The 13,354-nt window shown below is 42.9% G+C and overlaps 1 protein-coding gene across 3 annotated transcripts; it reads right to left on the reverse strand.

The window, feature by feature from the left end:
- Positions 1–143: 143 nt before the first annotated feature.
- egfl7 (EGF-like-domain, multiple 7) lies at positions 144–11,420 on the reverse strand. Of its 3 annotated transcripts, none has more exons than XM_085464181.1 (9): positions 11,212–11,420; positions 7,865–8,122; positions 7,188–7,310; positions 6,150–6,262; positions 4,445–4,540; positions 4,149–4,361; positions 2,394–2,470; positions 1,907–2,069; positions 144–655 (listed from the first exon to the last, which is right to left on the reverse strand). In XM_085464181.1, exons 2-9 carry the CDS (start codon positions 7,942–7,944, stop codon positions 636–638), a joined length of 885 nt encoding a protein of 294 aa, XP_085320307.1. In that variant the 5' UTR covers positions 7,945–8,122; positions 11,212–11,420; the 3' UTR covers positions 144–635. The 3 variants fall into 3 exon arrangements, with proteins under 3 accessions (XP_085320307.1, XP_085320308.1, XP_085320309.1); XM_085464182.1 differs by lacking the exon at positions 11,212–11,420 and adding an exon at positions 10,054–10,184; XM_085464183.1 differs by lacking the exon at positions 7,188–7,310.
- Positions 11,421–13,354: the final 1,934 nt, after the last annotated feature.

Here is a 13,354-nt window from a genome sequence, read left to right on the forward strand (position 1 = left end):
TGTGCTTTTACTGGAAGTATCTGAATACTTTTACCACTGATTGCAGTATTTCCTGTACACACATGAGGTCAGCAGGTTTGTAATTGCACTCTTCCATCAGCATTGTAGACAAGCTCACATATCTGCACACATTAATCAGTAAGTCGTGTTTTTGATTAGGAAGTTTTATTACAAAATGTTACAAAACTAGTTATAAATGTCTATTGGAGCACTGAGACAGACCTACAAGTAATCATAATTTAAATACATAAATACAGATGCCCCAGGTCACTTTGGGACAAAGCTGCACTGGTGAAAAACAAACTAAGTAGCAAGTTTGACCTCTGACTCTAACAGGGGAGTTTAATTGAGACGTTCCTGGGGTGGTGTAATAGTGAAACTGCCCCCTACCACAGGTACTGTTAGAAAATCAACAACGTGACAGTGATTCAATGAGAAAAGTAAATGAATCTGTCAGGAATAGTAAAAATCTCAAATGATTTCCGAGGCGATTACATCACGGCATAACGAGGACCAAGGCACTTTCTGACATCTGCAATCTCTTTGCTGCAAATGCCAGCAGTCTTGGCACGTCCAGTCTGGCAGGTTTGCGTGGACGGTAACTTTACTGGAACAATGGTGGCCCTGTTCAGAGGCTAATTCTCCTGACATGAACCTGCAGGGAAGAAGATGAAAAGACTTACCACAAGTATGTTTATAACTGTGGATTTTGAAATATGATTGAAAACACTGGGCGCTATCCGACAGGATTTCCATTAAAAGAACGATACTTTAAAAAAAAAAATAGAACTGTATTCCTGGCTCGGGAGACCTTTTCAAAGAATAGAAAAGAGGTTGGTTTCAAATGCTTTTATTTAAGTGTTTGGATTCCCGAAGTAGCTATTATTAAAATGCAATCAATCTAAATTTGGTTAAGTTTGTTTATATAATTAAACATTTACACTAATGTTGATGAATATATTCTGGTTAAAAACAAGTTAAATTTGATAGAAGACTTGGTTGTCTTCATCTTGTATGCCATTTATTCTTCATCTACTTTAAAATACCAGCATGACGGTGCAGGTTGTTAAGCCGAATGGGATGTGGGCTCGTGTGGCTGCACAGTAGCAAGAAAGTGTTTTTTAGTGAGCACAGCAGAGACTGGAGTGTTTAAATAAAAAGCGGCATGTCTGCCGCACGGCTAACGCTGTTTCAGCAGCTCTTCAACAGAACACCATTCTCCAAAAATCCCTTATTGTCTTTTACATCCCGTCTCCCTCCCAACAGCCCAAACCAGCTGTGGCAGACAGCTGCTCCTTGCTGCTCCTGGTTCTGTTGGAGGTTTCTTCCTGTTAAAAGCGAGGTTTTCCTTCCCACTTTTTCCATGTGCTTGCTCATGGGAGGTTTTCTCTGTATCATTGATACGTTTTTACCTTTTAGTGACTGTTGTTGTGATTCAGTGATATATACTAAAACTGAATTTAACCCCTGGTTACTCCTTTAGAGCCACTGTTTGTATTTTTTTATGATAGTTGGATAGACTGCAGTTCCGTATAACCAATACACAACTTGTGATTAATTATAACATTTCTGCAACGTAGTTTGTCTAACATAGCTGTCCATGAGCTTCAGCTGTGCCTAATTAGGTTAAACTTTAAGAGCAAATGTGTCATTTTTAGCTTGTACAGTTTACTGTATTACATCATAATCAAAGCTTATTACATTAGAGGCACAAGATTGTATTATATTGATGGATTGGATTGTGAATTTTATTACATTTGAGATTTTGTGTGGCCTCTTGTCTTTAATTTGACTTTTTTTGTTACAGATCCTACTTTCCCAGGAAACCAAGTTCCCGTGGAGTTCAACAAAATACTGGCTTTTAACTTATGAACAATAAAAAGGGTCAGTCTGTGTAGTCACTCACATGTGCCAAGGCGCTCCTCCAGAAAGCCGATCTGCTCGCTGAGGGAGTCGATGCGATCTAGCTGCTGGAAAGAGTGGGATAGCAAGGTGGTTTTCTCCGACATGCCCTCATCCAATGACAGTGGGAAGAAGCTGCTGAAGGGCGTCAGCACCAACTGCAGCTTCTTAACAGAGAGATGAGAGGAAGTTAGGAAAAAGAGAAAAATGTTCCACATGAGGACCATTACACATCGTTATTTTATATATTCATCCATTTGCTCTTTATAATTGTTTAACATGAGAAGGATTTTAGTAAACTCGTGCAAGTTTTAAAAAGCCACTGTGCAGGCCTGGCATATCTAAAAATCTTTGGTTGGGGGATTAAAGAGCAGCTAAGACGTCAGATCACACACAAGGCTCAGAGGTTTTCCTGGTGAGCCAGACTGGGAGGTATCAGAGTAGGTGGCTTTTATATGGTTGAACATGTGTTCTTGAGTTTTCCTGTGTACCTTTTCCAGGAGCTCAACTCGGTTCCTCAGGCTCTGTACCTCCTCTGTCACATTCTCCACCAAGCCAAACTTTCCATCTATAGAAAACCACACAAATGCAGACATACACATCAGAGTGTGGTGACTTCAGTCTGAATCTGTAGAAACAAACTGATGAGGAGCAGAACAGAGAGAGGGGTAAGGGCATGGATGTGATGATGCGTGAGAATGATGCAGAGTATATATTGCATTGGATTCCTTGGAGCATCTAGGAAGCCCCCTTCAGTCCCTCCTCGAATGATTCATGACCACTGCAATGTCTCCAAAGTATAAACCAGGAAGAAGACGGCAGGGCTGCTGAGAGAGAGGGGGAATGCAGGGCACAGAGGGGGGAATGGCCCAAAAAGCCAGTAGATAAGCTCAAAGACAGATCATGAGAAACATACAGGCAAATATTCATTCCTCCTGTGATTTGACTGTGAGGAAAAGCCTGGTTGTCTCCACTCGAAGGGGAATGTGTCTGCTGCAGGCCTTCGATCTGTGCCAAATGTGGCCCATTACTGAGACAAGAATAAGTTGAGAAACAGGGTGATGAAGAGGTGGAGGTTCAGGAGAAGAAAGGGGAGGGGGAGCTGGCGATGGCCCCCAGCAGACGGGGTTGATGTGGCTGGAATGAGAACACAAGTGTTGGCCAAGAACAGGGTGAAAAGAATGCAGGCGAGAGGGGGGGTAAAGACTGCAGCATAGAAATGTAGTCCAACACCCCTGGCATAATATCACTCTGATATGTGCATATGAACACAAATAACAGAAAACTGTCTCAGGAAAGACATCTTACAAAAACATTGCAATAATTATTTTTGCCTCTGACACAGAACACATTGCTTTCTTAAAGTACAAAAATTTGTCATATTGGCTTTTTATTTCCCTTTCCTCTGAGTGTTTTTCTGTCCTTTTCGCAGACTCAGCAATGCTTCCACTGATCTATCACCCCGAGTCACGGAGACGAGCACTTTCCTTTGAACAGAGAAAACTCGCTCAGTGTGAAACTCGATAAACAGAAGGGAGTCTGGAGCAGAGCCTGAGAAATTTGGCAATCTCACACACTTTACAGAGAAATATTTCTTTTTCTGCAAGTACAGGAGACACTCTCTCCTTTTGGATTTTAACAATGTGGTGACTCACAAAAAAAATCCCCCAAGTTTGAAAGCTCAGGATGAGGTACGTGTTCTTTAAACTTTCATGTTACATAAATTTCTGAGAGAGCAGATAATGTTGACACAGAATTGGAGTTAAAAGGAACATCCTCGGGTCAACGACCACATTTCTAGACATGGAGAGGGAGGGGGGGTTTGTATTTTTCTGTTGTTGCTAAGATACAGTAAGCACACACAGGGAAAAATGACTTTTTCTTGGTAGGAGATAACATTTAAACTTTTTTTAAGAGAGCTAATGGAGTGTGTGGGATAAAAATATGTCTGTATTAGCACGGGAGCTCTATTAGAGGCAGATGTTTGCTTTGCTCACAGGACTCATAGGAGTCATTATCAAAGCCCAATCGGTCCCAGTCTCGCCGCACGGGGCCAGACCGCAAGACATCTGTCTGGAGTCGGCACCAGTCGCAGTGCATTATTACTCACGGTACGAGTTGAGAGTGGCATAGCGCGTACCAAAAGTAATAATGGACCGCGAAGCTGGCCATGTTCCTCTCTTCTGTCCAGACACTTTGCTGCTGCGTAACACAAAATTAGACACACTCCTATCCTGGTCATTTACCTGCATCAGTGTGATGACTCACACCCACTGTTGCCTGGCTGCTCTGTGATGAGGAGGTAGGAGTGGCAGGAGGAGGAGATGGAGGAGGAAGGCTTTGACAGGAACGGCCGTCTCCAGCAAGGGCGAAGCCCTCTCTGCATGCACATCGATAGCTGCCAGCTGTGTTCACGCACTGCTGGGCGCACCGCTGCCGCTCACTGCACTCATCCACATCTGACAGGCAAGAAAGACCACTGTGAATATACACGCAGACACCCGAGAGTGGCTTTGCAGGTAAATGGTATGAGCACATGTACCTGTTTGGCACTGGTGTCCCGTCCAGCCTAATGGACAAGCACACTGGTTGGGTCTTAAACAGGTACCGCCATTCAAACAGGGTTGTCCGCACACAGCTGTGAAAGACATTTATGAAGCGATCATTTGGTTAAGAGATCACTCTTGTATATGGATCCATGGTATCACAGTTAGCAAGGGTTGGTTTATGCTAGCCTGGCTTTCTAACATTTTAATTGTTGTCAAATTTAATGTAGTTTGTTTTAATCTGTACAAGTGACCTGTCTAAGTTCTAGGAAATATGCAGTTTCACTTTCTCACTGAGATGAAACAGATGTTCTTGCTGAGACAGAGACAAAAAGATCGACATCAAAATAATAAATCAAAGCAAATTAATACAAACAATAAAAAATACACCACCTCAGAACTTCAGAAAAAAAACAGTTAACTCATTCACTGCCATTGACGTCTATAGACGTCAATTACGTTTTTCAATGGGAGGGGCCAGAATACAACCTCGGGCAGCTTGTCAGTGAATTTTATTTTTTCATAACCTTTCTCAGTGTTATTTCTGTTTTATAGAAGTGAAAAACTATTTTATATGTTAGAGGTGTCACAAAGCAAGAAATATTAGTGTCAAAGGCACTTTTCTGCTTGAAATGTATTTTTCACAAAAAGCTCGTTTTCTCCCTTTTTTTTGGTCAAAACAGGCATTTTTGGTGGAACCCACCTCTCTTCTACAGCTGATTACTAAAGAATGGAAAATGGTAGAAACAAGCTTTTTTTTTTTGGATGAAAGAAGAGAGTCTGTTCTTCATTTTGGTAGGTTCAGCGTTTATATGATCATAACACACAGTTTTCTGTGGCTCTTCAAAAATGAGTAAAATTCTCAAAAACCCTGGCAGTGGGGAGTTACCTGATTTGAAAATGGCTGGCAGTGAATGAGTTAATATTGTACAAAAAAAATGTAGCTGCATTCCATCTGCAGAGAGCTTGCTAGCAAGCTATCTGCTCAACTCTGCATTTGTGTTGGTAACTGCAACTTTTTAACATACAGAATGACTTCCCATATGATTTGCTATTATTTAAATTCAATAAAATGCTCTAAAAGGCAAAAACAGCATAAACACAGAGCATAAACACAGAGCTTAAATGCAGAGATGAAGCCTAGCAGGCAGCCATGACAGTTGTCACTAAAAGTTGCCACACCCCAAATAATGCAAACTTTAAGCCTTACCAACCTTACACTTCTAATAGAGTAAGAAATCAGTTACAAATAGTGTAGCGGGATGTAAATACGCTTATTTCTGCTCTAAATGTGAACATTTAAATTTGGGTATCTATGTGGAGTTTTAAAAGCAAGCCTAAAGTGGACATTTGAGGAACTGCAGTTTTGTCACTTGTATTTTTTATATTAACTGCCTCCAAGACTGGAGCTTGGACAGGGCCTTTGACTTCCTGGAATTTCTGCTGATCCAGTTTTTTTTTTTAAACTGGGCTAATATAGCTCTTTCCTCATTATTCTAATTATTATGCTACATTAAGCTAGCTGTAGCCTACAGCTTCATATTACATTTAAACATATAAAGGTGGGATCGAGCTCTTTATCTAACTCTCAGCAAGAAAACAAATTGGCATTTTTCTAAACTCTCTATTAAGAGTTGATGCTACACAGGGAAAGAAAATGAGGTAAACAACCCTGAAACTCATCACATCCCACTGAAATACCTTGGTTGCAGTTGTGAGAGTAAAATCTCCTCCAGCCCGGGCAGCAATCTGGGTAGAAATGCAAAGGAGAAGCTGCTCTGTTCACCTGTCGGTATGCCACCAAGTACGTAGTCCTGCGGAGACGAAGTACAGACACCCACAGCGTTTAGGCATTTCTAATTATTCATGCTGTCATCACTCTCATCTGTAAGTGTGTGTGTCTGTGCGTGTGGGGTTCAGCCTGTGAGGCCTTTTCCAGGATCTGTCACACAGCAGGAATGCTGATGAGAGGATGGTAATTTGGTGGAATACTGAACCACGGACCACTGACTTCCAAGAGTGTGTCAGAGATGAGAGAGGGGCTGGAGATCGTATCGAAAATCAGAGCTTTTGCTGCAGCCTGCTGAGAGCTTGGTATGTTTAGCTTGCAGGGGGTGATGAACCGAAAGCTAAAGGAACCCGTTTGGGATGTGCTTTCTTAAAACAAAACAAGGAACTATTTTCTAGGGCTGTAATCGTCTACATAATGAGCACACAAGTTACAAATACTTTAAAGTGAAGCTCCATTTTGGTGGCAAGAGGAGTTAAAGAGAAAAAAATGGGGAGAATGTAGGGGTGGGTTGGGGGGGGGGTCAGAGCTAGAAAAAGGGAGAGAGAGAAGTATGGAGGGAGATAGAGTCCAAAATAAACACGACCAGTCTCTGTGGGCAAGCAGTTCATTTCCCATCGTTACACAAAGTATTCGATATTTAGATTCTACCCAAATATGTGCCACCATGACCCAGTTCTGTGAAAAATGCACATGTATGTGTATATGTGTGTTTGTGTGAAGTCAAGATCTATTTATGATTGTATTCCTAACCCTTTCCCTTCCTAAACATGTCAAGCACTGTTTACTCCTTAATAAACTAAACATCTTCAGATAAAGGCTGACTCTCGATGTAAACTGACCGTGCAGTTCGGCTGGTTTTTCTCCCCCAAAAAGCTGTAGATGTCTGATTTAGTTGTTGTGTCTTTGTGCTGATTCAGTGTATGGAGGGCTGAGAGAGTTTGTCTCACTTGTATGTGCTGCAGAGGCGATGCCCCTGACACAGGGTGAGGTAGGGCTTGTGCACTGGCTGGACGAACGACTCTGTCGTAGTGACAACACTGTGACGGAGGTCTCTGCCGCACACCCTTCTCCTGTGAAAGGCAGACGTGAGATTTGATGTTAAAAACTGACCAGAAGTGCACATTTGTAGGCGCTCCAGCTGCACCGGAAGCTGAGCTGGTTTTTAAATGGAGACATTTTTACAGCTTTTAAGTCATTCCAGACCCAAGTTCAAACAGTTTGAGATATTTAAGCCCTAAGTGGTCCCCAATTCACATGAAAAACTCCAGATTGGAGTCTAATTGCTCCTGAATGACCTATGTAATCACTCCTGAATGTATCCGAGTTAAGAGCTGATCTTCGACCTCCAAGTTGCCACTTGACCTTTCATTCACCTTTCAGTTAATTTTGGCCTATGTACAAATCAACTGAAAAGGACAAAATGAGCCTGCCCATACTGATGTGCATCTAAGAGTTGGAACAGAGACTGAGGTCATTTGACCAACCTGTATACATTCACATTGGCTGAGAATGTCACAGTATGAATGACAGCTAAAGGGGAGATCTGCAGCTGAAATCAGGACAGAGCTACTGACTAAATGACAGGCCATTACAAACACATGAAGAGTATTAAGTGAGCTATTACCCGTGGTGAGCGAAGAACTGGGGAGTGGCCATCACATGAAGGATGAAGAGGGAGGAGGAAAGGAGCAGTATTTGGTACATCGTCTTCCTCTTTCCCACGTTCCCTCGCTGGGTCTCTTGGACTCTTCTCCGTGCCAGTCGGAGGGAAGAGGAGAGGAGGATGAAGAAGGGGTGACGGGGGGAAGGGTGTGGATTGAATCCAAAGTCTCCTCACGCTGAATATCTATGTGTTTCCTTCAAGGAGGACCACTCCAGCTACCTATAAGGAGAGGGCATGGGGAGAGGATGTGTTAAAGCAATAAAACGGAACAAAAAATTATGCGAACAAGGGGATAAATAAAGAAACTTAAATGGAATACAGTTCATTCTTTTGCAGCCACAGAGCAAATCCTACTTCCTTTGAAGCCATGGACCACTAGAGGGAAGGACTCTGGTGTCAGTGTCAGCTGTGTCATGTCTGCATTAGCAGATTTCTACAGGCGACCACACCAGAGCCTCTGCACTCCTTTTCAAAAAAGGATTAGCACCCATTAAATCTGTGTAGAAAATGTTAATGGGTCTGGAGAAGCTCTGTCACTTATGATTAGTGGGGTCGCTGAGGACAGGTAAAGGGGAAGCCTGAGAAACAGCAGATTACTGAACCCGGAAGTCATTAAGTAGCAAATAAAAAAAACTAGCTGAAACTGGAAAGTGGTCACATTTGTACGGCAGGGAGCAGCTTGAGCTGAGCAGTATGGGTCTGGGCAAAAGAGACACGCGATTGTGTCAAATAAAAATGGGAGACTTTACATCTGGAAACATCTCAATTAAAAAATGGATCGTTTATAGCTCTTTTCAGTTTTTACTTTCAACTTTTAACATCCCTGATTTGTATTTTATATCACAAATAAAGTTGTTGCTGTTGGGTTTTTTCTCAGTGAATGTTTCTAAAAGTTATTCAACAGGGTGCAATGAGAAAACAGCAATAAAGACCTAACATGTATCTAAAGAGTTCATTTGCTCCCACTGTACATTTGGATTTCTGCGCTAACCCTAAATGTCCAGTTGACATTCCCAACGACACAGAAAAGCCTTCTGGAAAGATATTGGAGATCTCGCTGCTAGGCAGATGTTTGAATGCATCCAATAAGAACATAGAGGGGCATCGATGACCTGCACCTGCCCTGCCTCTGAGGTCACAGGGTAAAAGACAAAAAAGCCAGAGCACTCTCATTTCACAGATATGTTCATCCACCCTCACACCATTAAAAAGAAAGACTGAGCCACCCATTCCCAAGTAGGACTGTCAGAGTGCATGACAGTCAGCTTGGACCCGCTCCTGCCCTAATGTAAGCCTACAGGCATGTTTTAACACAGCCGATACTAAACCCCTGGGAAATCTCTCAGAGCACATTAAATCCATCCAGGCGGTATCACCAGTTTTCAGGACCGAAGCCTGCTGGAGAGTCCTCAGTTATCCTGGAGGTGACACTAAGCCACAGATGACAGTTTGCATGTCTCTCTGATCTCTGGCTGGCTTTGTGCCTGAAGACGTGACATGCACTTCTAAAGCCCTGCATTCATTCACAAATCACGTCAGAGAGCAGGACGCTGTGCAGCAGGTAGCCACTTTCAAGATGATATGTGTTAACGATTCAGCATCATTACACTGGCAGGGGAAGATCGCCACAGGGGGAAACACTTGTCCAAAAAGTTAATGTCAGTTAGGACATTGGAGTTTTATCAGCTTTATTTTAAAGTCTTTTGGGTGTCAGGAAGTACATCAGGAACACCAGAGACTTAATCCGTGTTTGTATATGCACATGCAAATGTTTCAAAGCATAATCAATCCTGGCCTACTGACACATTAAAAAGCAATCGGACCATTTTTAGATTCACCGCGAGAGGGCGCTGTTTTACAGGCACTGTATATAAAGTCTAAGAGACCCTCTCTCCTCCGCGCTATTCTCAAGCACACAGAGTCACGTTAAACGCATGGTTTCACGAGAGAATCGGAAATAAATACAAAGAAAAACCAAAGAGTCCTACATCAAAGAACAAGCGGGCATGCCGGACACACCATTAAACACGAGCCAAACTCCGGGGCGCCCGCATGGATACATAAGAATAATGACAAACCGTGCAATAAACTATCAGCTCCTCTAAGATGACTCCCGCAAAACAATTTAAAAAATTAAAAAGCACACACACTTGTACACTGCTGGTAGTAGAGAAACAGCCGGAGGTCTGATAAAAGTTAGTTTCCTTATATTCCGCCAAGTGAGGGGAGAGTCCAGTGATAAAACTCCGCCAGTACTCAGGTTTGTCCTAGAGCTCGGACTGTCAGAGAGCATGGGGGGCGATGGTAGGACCTCCTCCCACTCCTCCAGCTGGGTGTCCCGCAGCTCACTCTTGCCTTCACTGGGGGTGGGGGGTGGGGGGGGGTTCACTCGTGTGTGACATCAGTAGGTAGACTACTCAGCTTTTTCATTCATAAACTATCGACTGCCGACTGGTTGGTAAAGAGACCCGAGAGAGGCACGCTGCCCCTCCCTTCAAGCAATTTACCCATCACAAGGAGGCAGATTTTGGGTGCTGGGATCACTCCTCCTGCTCTGTCTCACACACACATAGGACAAAATAATCCAATCCTTTAATTAACTGCTAAAGCTGAAAAAATAAAATAGTCCAAGGAAATCTATATCAACAATACTTATAAATCATGTAACCTATTATTGAGACTTTAAACATTACAACCCTGTTATGTGAAAACAAATGGCTACCCCCCCCCCCCACCCAACCCAACCAATGGAAATGAGCTCAGAAAGTCACCACACTGATGAAAAACAGCGTATTTTTTCATCCAGGTCAGAAAGTGTTGGACCTGGTCTATCTACCAGATTACTCTTTTAATGTATGTAAGTTGTACAGGCCCGTGATTCGGTATTTGCATGTACTCTGGCGATTTTAAACGAAAAAACCCCACCAATTTGAAGTTTTACTCTATACGATAGTTAAGCACACACGGTGCAATAACACATATAATTATGTGATCCTACAGATCCGCAAAATACACTACTCTCTTGTGATTTGCGGCACTTTTAACCCTGTATAGATTTTTATCAACAACATGGATAATTTTGCTAAGCAACTCTTCTCAGTACAGCTAGCCAATGCTGAATTTGAATTAGGTTGTTTTATCTAGCTAGCCTTACGAATTTCCCTTCTTTGAAGCGCACCTGTGAGCGAGCTGAAAAGTAACGAGCCCACTGTTTGTAGTATGTGAAAACTATCATTAACTTTGAAACACGGGTTAATGCAGTGTCCTACCTGCAGGAATGTGACCTTTGAAATAGGCACAAATCTTACCCTTGCAGTATGAGGTCGTCAGGTGCGTGTGCGCGCGCAGGCTGAGCGGCGGCCATGAGCACGCGCCGCTGGACCGGCGGGTAACGAGACATTTCCATGGTGCCAGTTTCTTTTAAGAGCTTCTAGCGTTGGTGCATCGAATTAAAAAACCCTCGCTCTTCATTCGAGGTGCTCCCTCTGAGTCGACTGGCGGCAAATGAAATGTCTTTGGGCGTATTTCACTTGCTTTTTATGCAAAGCTTCCTGTGGAACGCAGGAATTGGATGGACAATCCCAAACCGGAATTCCTGTGAGTGTTTGCCGCTGATAAAACCCCCTCTCATGCACAAACACTCTCCATCCTGCTCAAACCGCTTGGCGAATCTGATTTTGAAGCATTTTTTTCTCCCCCACCACCACGTCCATTGTGACATTTTTAGTTTTTTTTTTAAGGCAAGTGCCTCCAGTCTTCTCACCTCACGGCCTCCTGCTGCCTATGCAAATATAGAGAACAGTGAAGCTCGCACTAGGCCCAGTGCAACAGCACTTACTACTATTCCATTAGAGGGTAGAGTCGAGTTTACAACTGTTTAAGGTCACTGCCAGATCAAATCTGTGAAATTGCAGCTTGTTACATGATAAGTAAGTAGATTCTTTTCCCTGCTTGCATGCATCCATTGTAGATCAGTGCAGTGCAGTGGGACAAATGGTAGCCTGTAACTCATTGTCAGACCACTATTATTATATTAAGAAAAAAAAGAGACTTTCCTGATCACCTCCCTTATATGTCTCACTCCCACCTCCACAGTAATGACCAACAGTTTGATAAACTGCAAACCCCAAACTTCTCCTGACATTTTCCAGATGCATGAATTCACTTTAGAATTCCCATCTTTAGAATTCCTTCCTTGTGATTCACTTTTTGAATCCTTGTTTGTTTGCCTGACGTGTGAGAACTCATTCGTTTGTTGGGTTAAATCGCCGCGCTCAGTCTTGTAAAGCTCCTGGAGCGTGTTGGATGTGTTCCTGCCTGTGTTCATAGGAATCTCATTTGAACCAAAGTGCATTTCGGTGGCTGCAGCTGACATTGTATCAGCAACAGGCTCCTCAACCTTCTCATTTAAACTGAGTTTAACTTTGACAAATCCGATGAGAAGGATTTAGTGTGCAGAGCTGCTCTGCTGCACATGCATTTATGTGTGCGTGCACACTCAGACAACTTCAGTGTGTGCATTTAGGGTGAGCTTTAAGTGGCAGAAACCGGAACTTTCCTTCTGCACTAATGATAAATGCCTTGATTTTTAAAAAATATGTATTTGTGTTCTGGCTTGTTTCTCTTTGTTATGCAATGATGCTGCTGTGGGGGATGTTTGGCCCTTTTTTAAGTGTTTGTTCAAGAGCTTATATTGACTAAATCAGACCCTCCCAGCATACAAAGAACTATTTTCTCCGATAACAAAGAGCCTACGTGCTGAGGCACCATGGGAACCTTTGACTTTGGGGTCGCAGGTGAGCATGCACCTTCAGCTCTGATTGCTCAGAGGGGGCGCATTAGAATAAGATGCAAAAATCAGCGTGGGCTTGTTTGTCAGCGCATTAGCTTGTGTGTGTTTGTATATTAAGGCTTGTGTAACAAAGTGGGAGGGTGCCTCTTTTTTCCTTTCTTTTTTTTAAGGAACTTTCATTCTTTGAAATCAAGACTTGGCTGACAAAAGCAAAATCATGTAGCTACTGTTCCAGATTTGTCCCAGAGAAGATGTGGGGGGAGGGGGGGGGGATGAAAAAAAGAAGCAAAGCAGCACTTCCTCTTCAAAAGGAAACAGGAAAAGGCTGGGGGAGTGAGATTCTGGAGCCTGCTCCCTTGGAACAATAAAAATCTCACTTTGACAGGAAACGGATCTGCGTCAAAGAAGGCCTGACAGATTTTACTAAAGGGCAGTAGCAGTGACCCTGGATGGGGCATGAACAAGAGGGCAGCTGTTCCCCGACAATAACTCATTTAACTCAATAACTTATTACTTGCATTTTGAAAACACAGATTCCAAATCAGTGCTGAGGAGAAAGCTGCGTTAGTATGAATGCAGAGAATGGGGAGTAATGGGCAAACTTTTACAAGAATACACGGCTAATACGTGCACATCAGATACTTCTTAAAAAGGGAGTC

Source organism: Copadichromis virginalis, linkage group LG7 (genome assembly GCF_057382275.1).
Source record: "Copadichromis virginalis isolate Kocher_CV1m ecotype Utaka linkage group LG7, C_Virginalis_male_GT1.1, whole genome shotgun sequence".
Lineage (NCBI taxonomy): Eukaryota > Metazoa > Chordata > Actinopteri > Cichliformes > Cichlidae > Copadichromis > Copadichromis virginalis.

What these genes read in the sequence shown, in the direction of transcription:
- egfl7 (XM_085464181.1), bottom strand. Translation starts at nt 7,944, where the DNA reads ATGTACCAAATACTGCTCCTTTCCTCCTCCCTCTTCATCCTTCATGTG. An exon ending in CGCCTCTGCAGCACATACAA is followed by an intron (nt 6,263 to 7,187) that starts GTGAGACAAACT and finishes TCGTCTCCGCAG; the next exon opens with GACTACGTACTTGGTGGCAT. An exon ending in GAGTTGAGCTCCTGGAAAAG is followed by an intron (nt 2,070 to 2,393) that starts GTACACAGGAAA and finishes CTCTCTGTTAAG; the next exon opens with AAGCTGCAGTTGGTGCTGAC.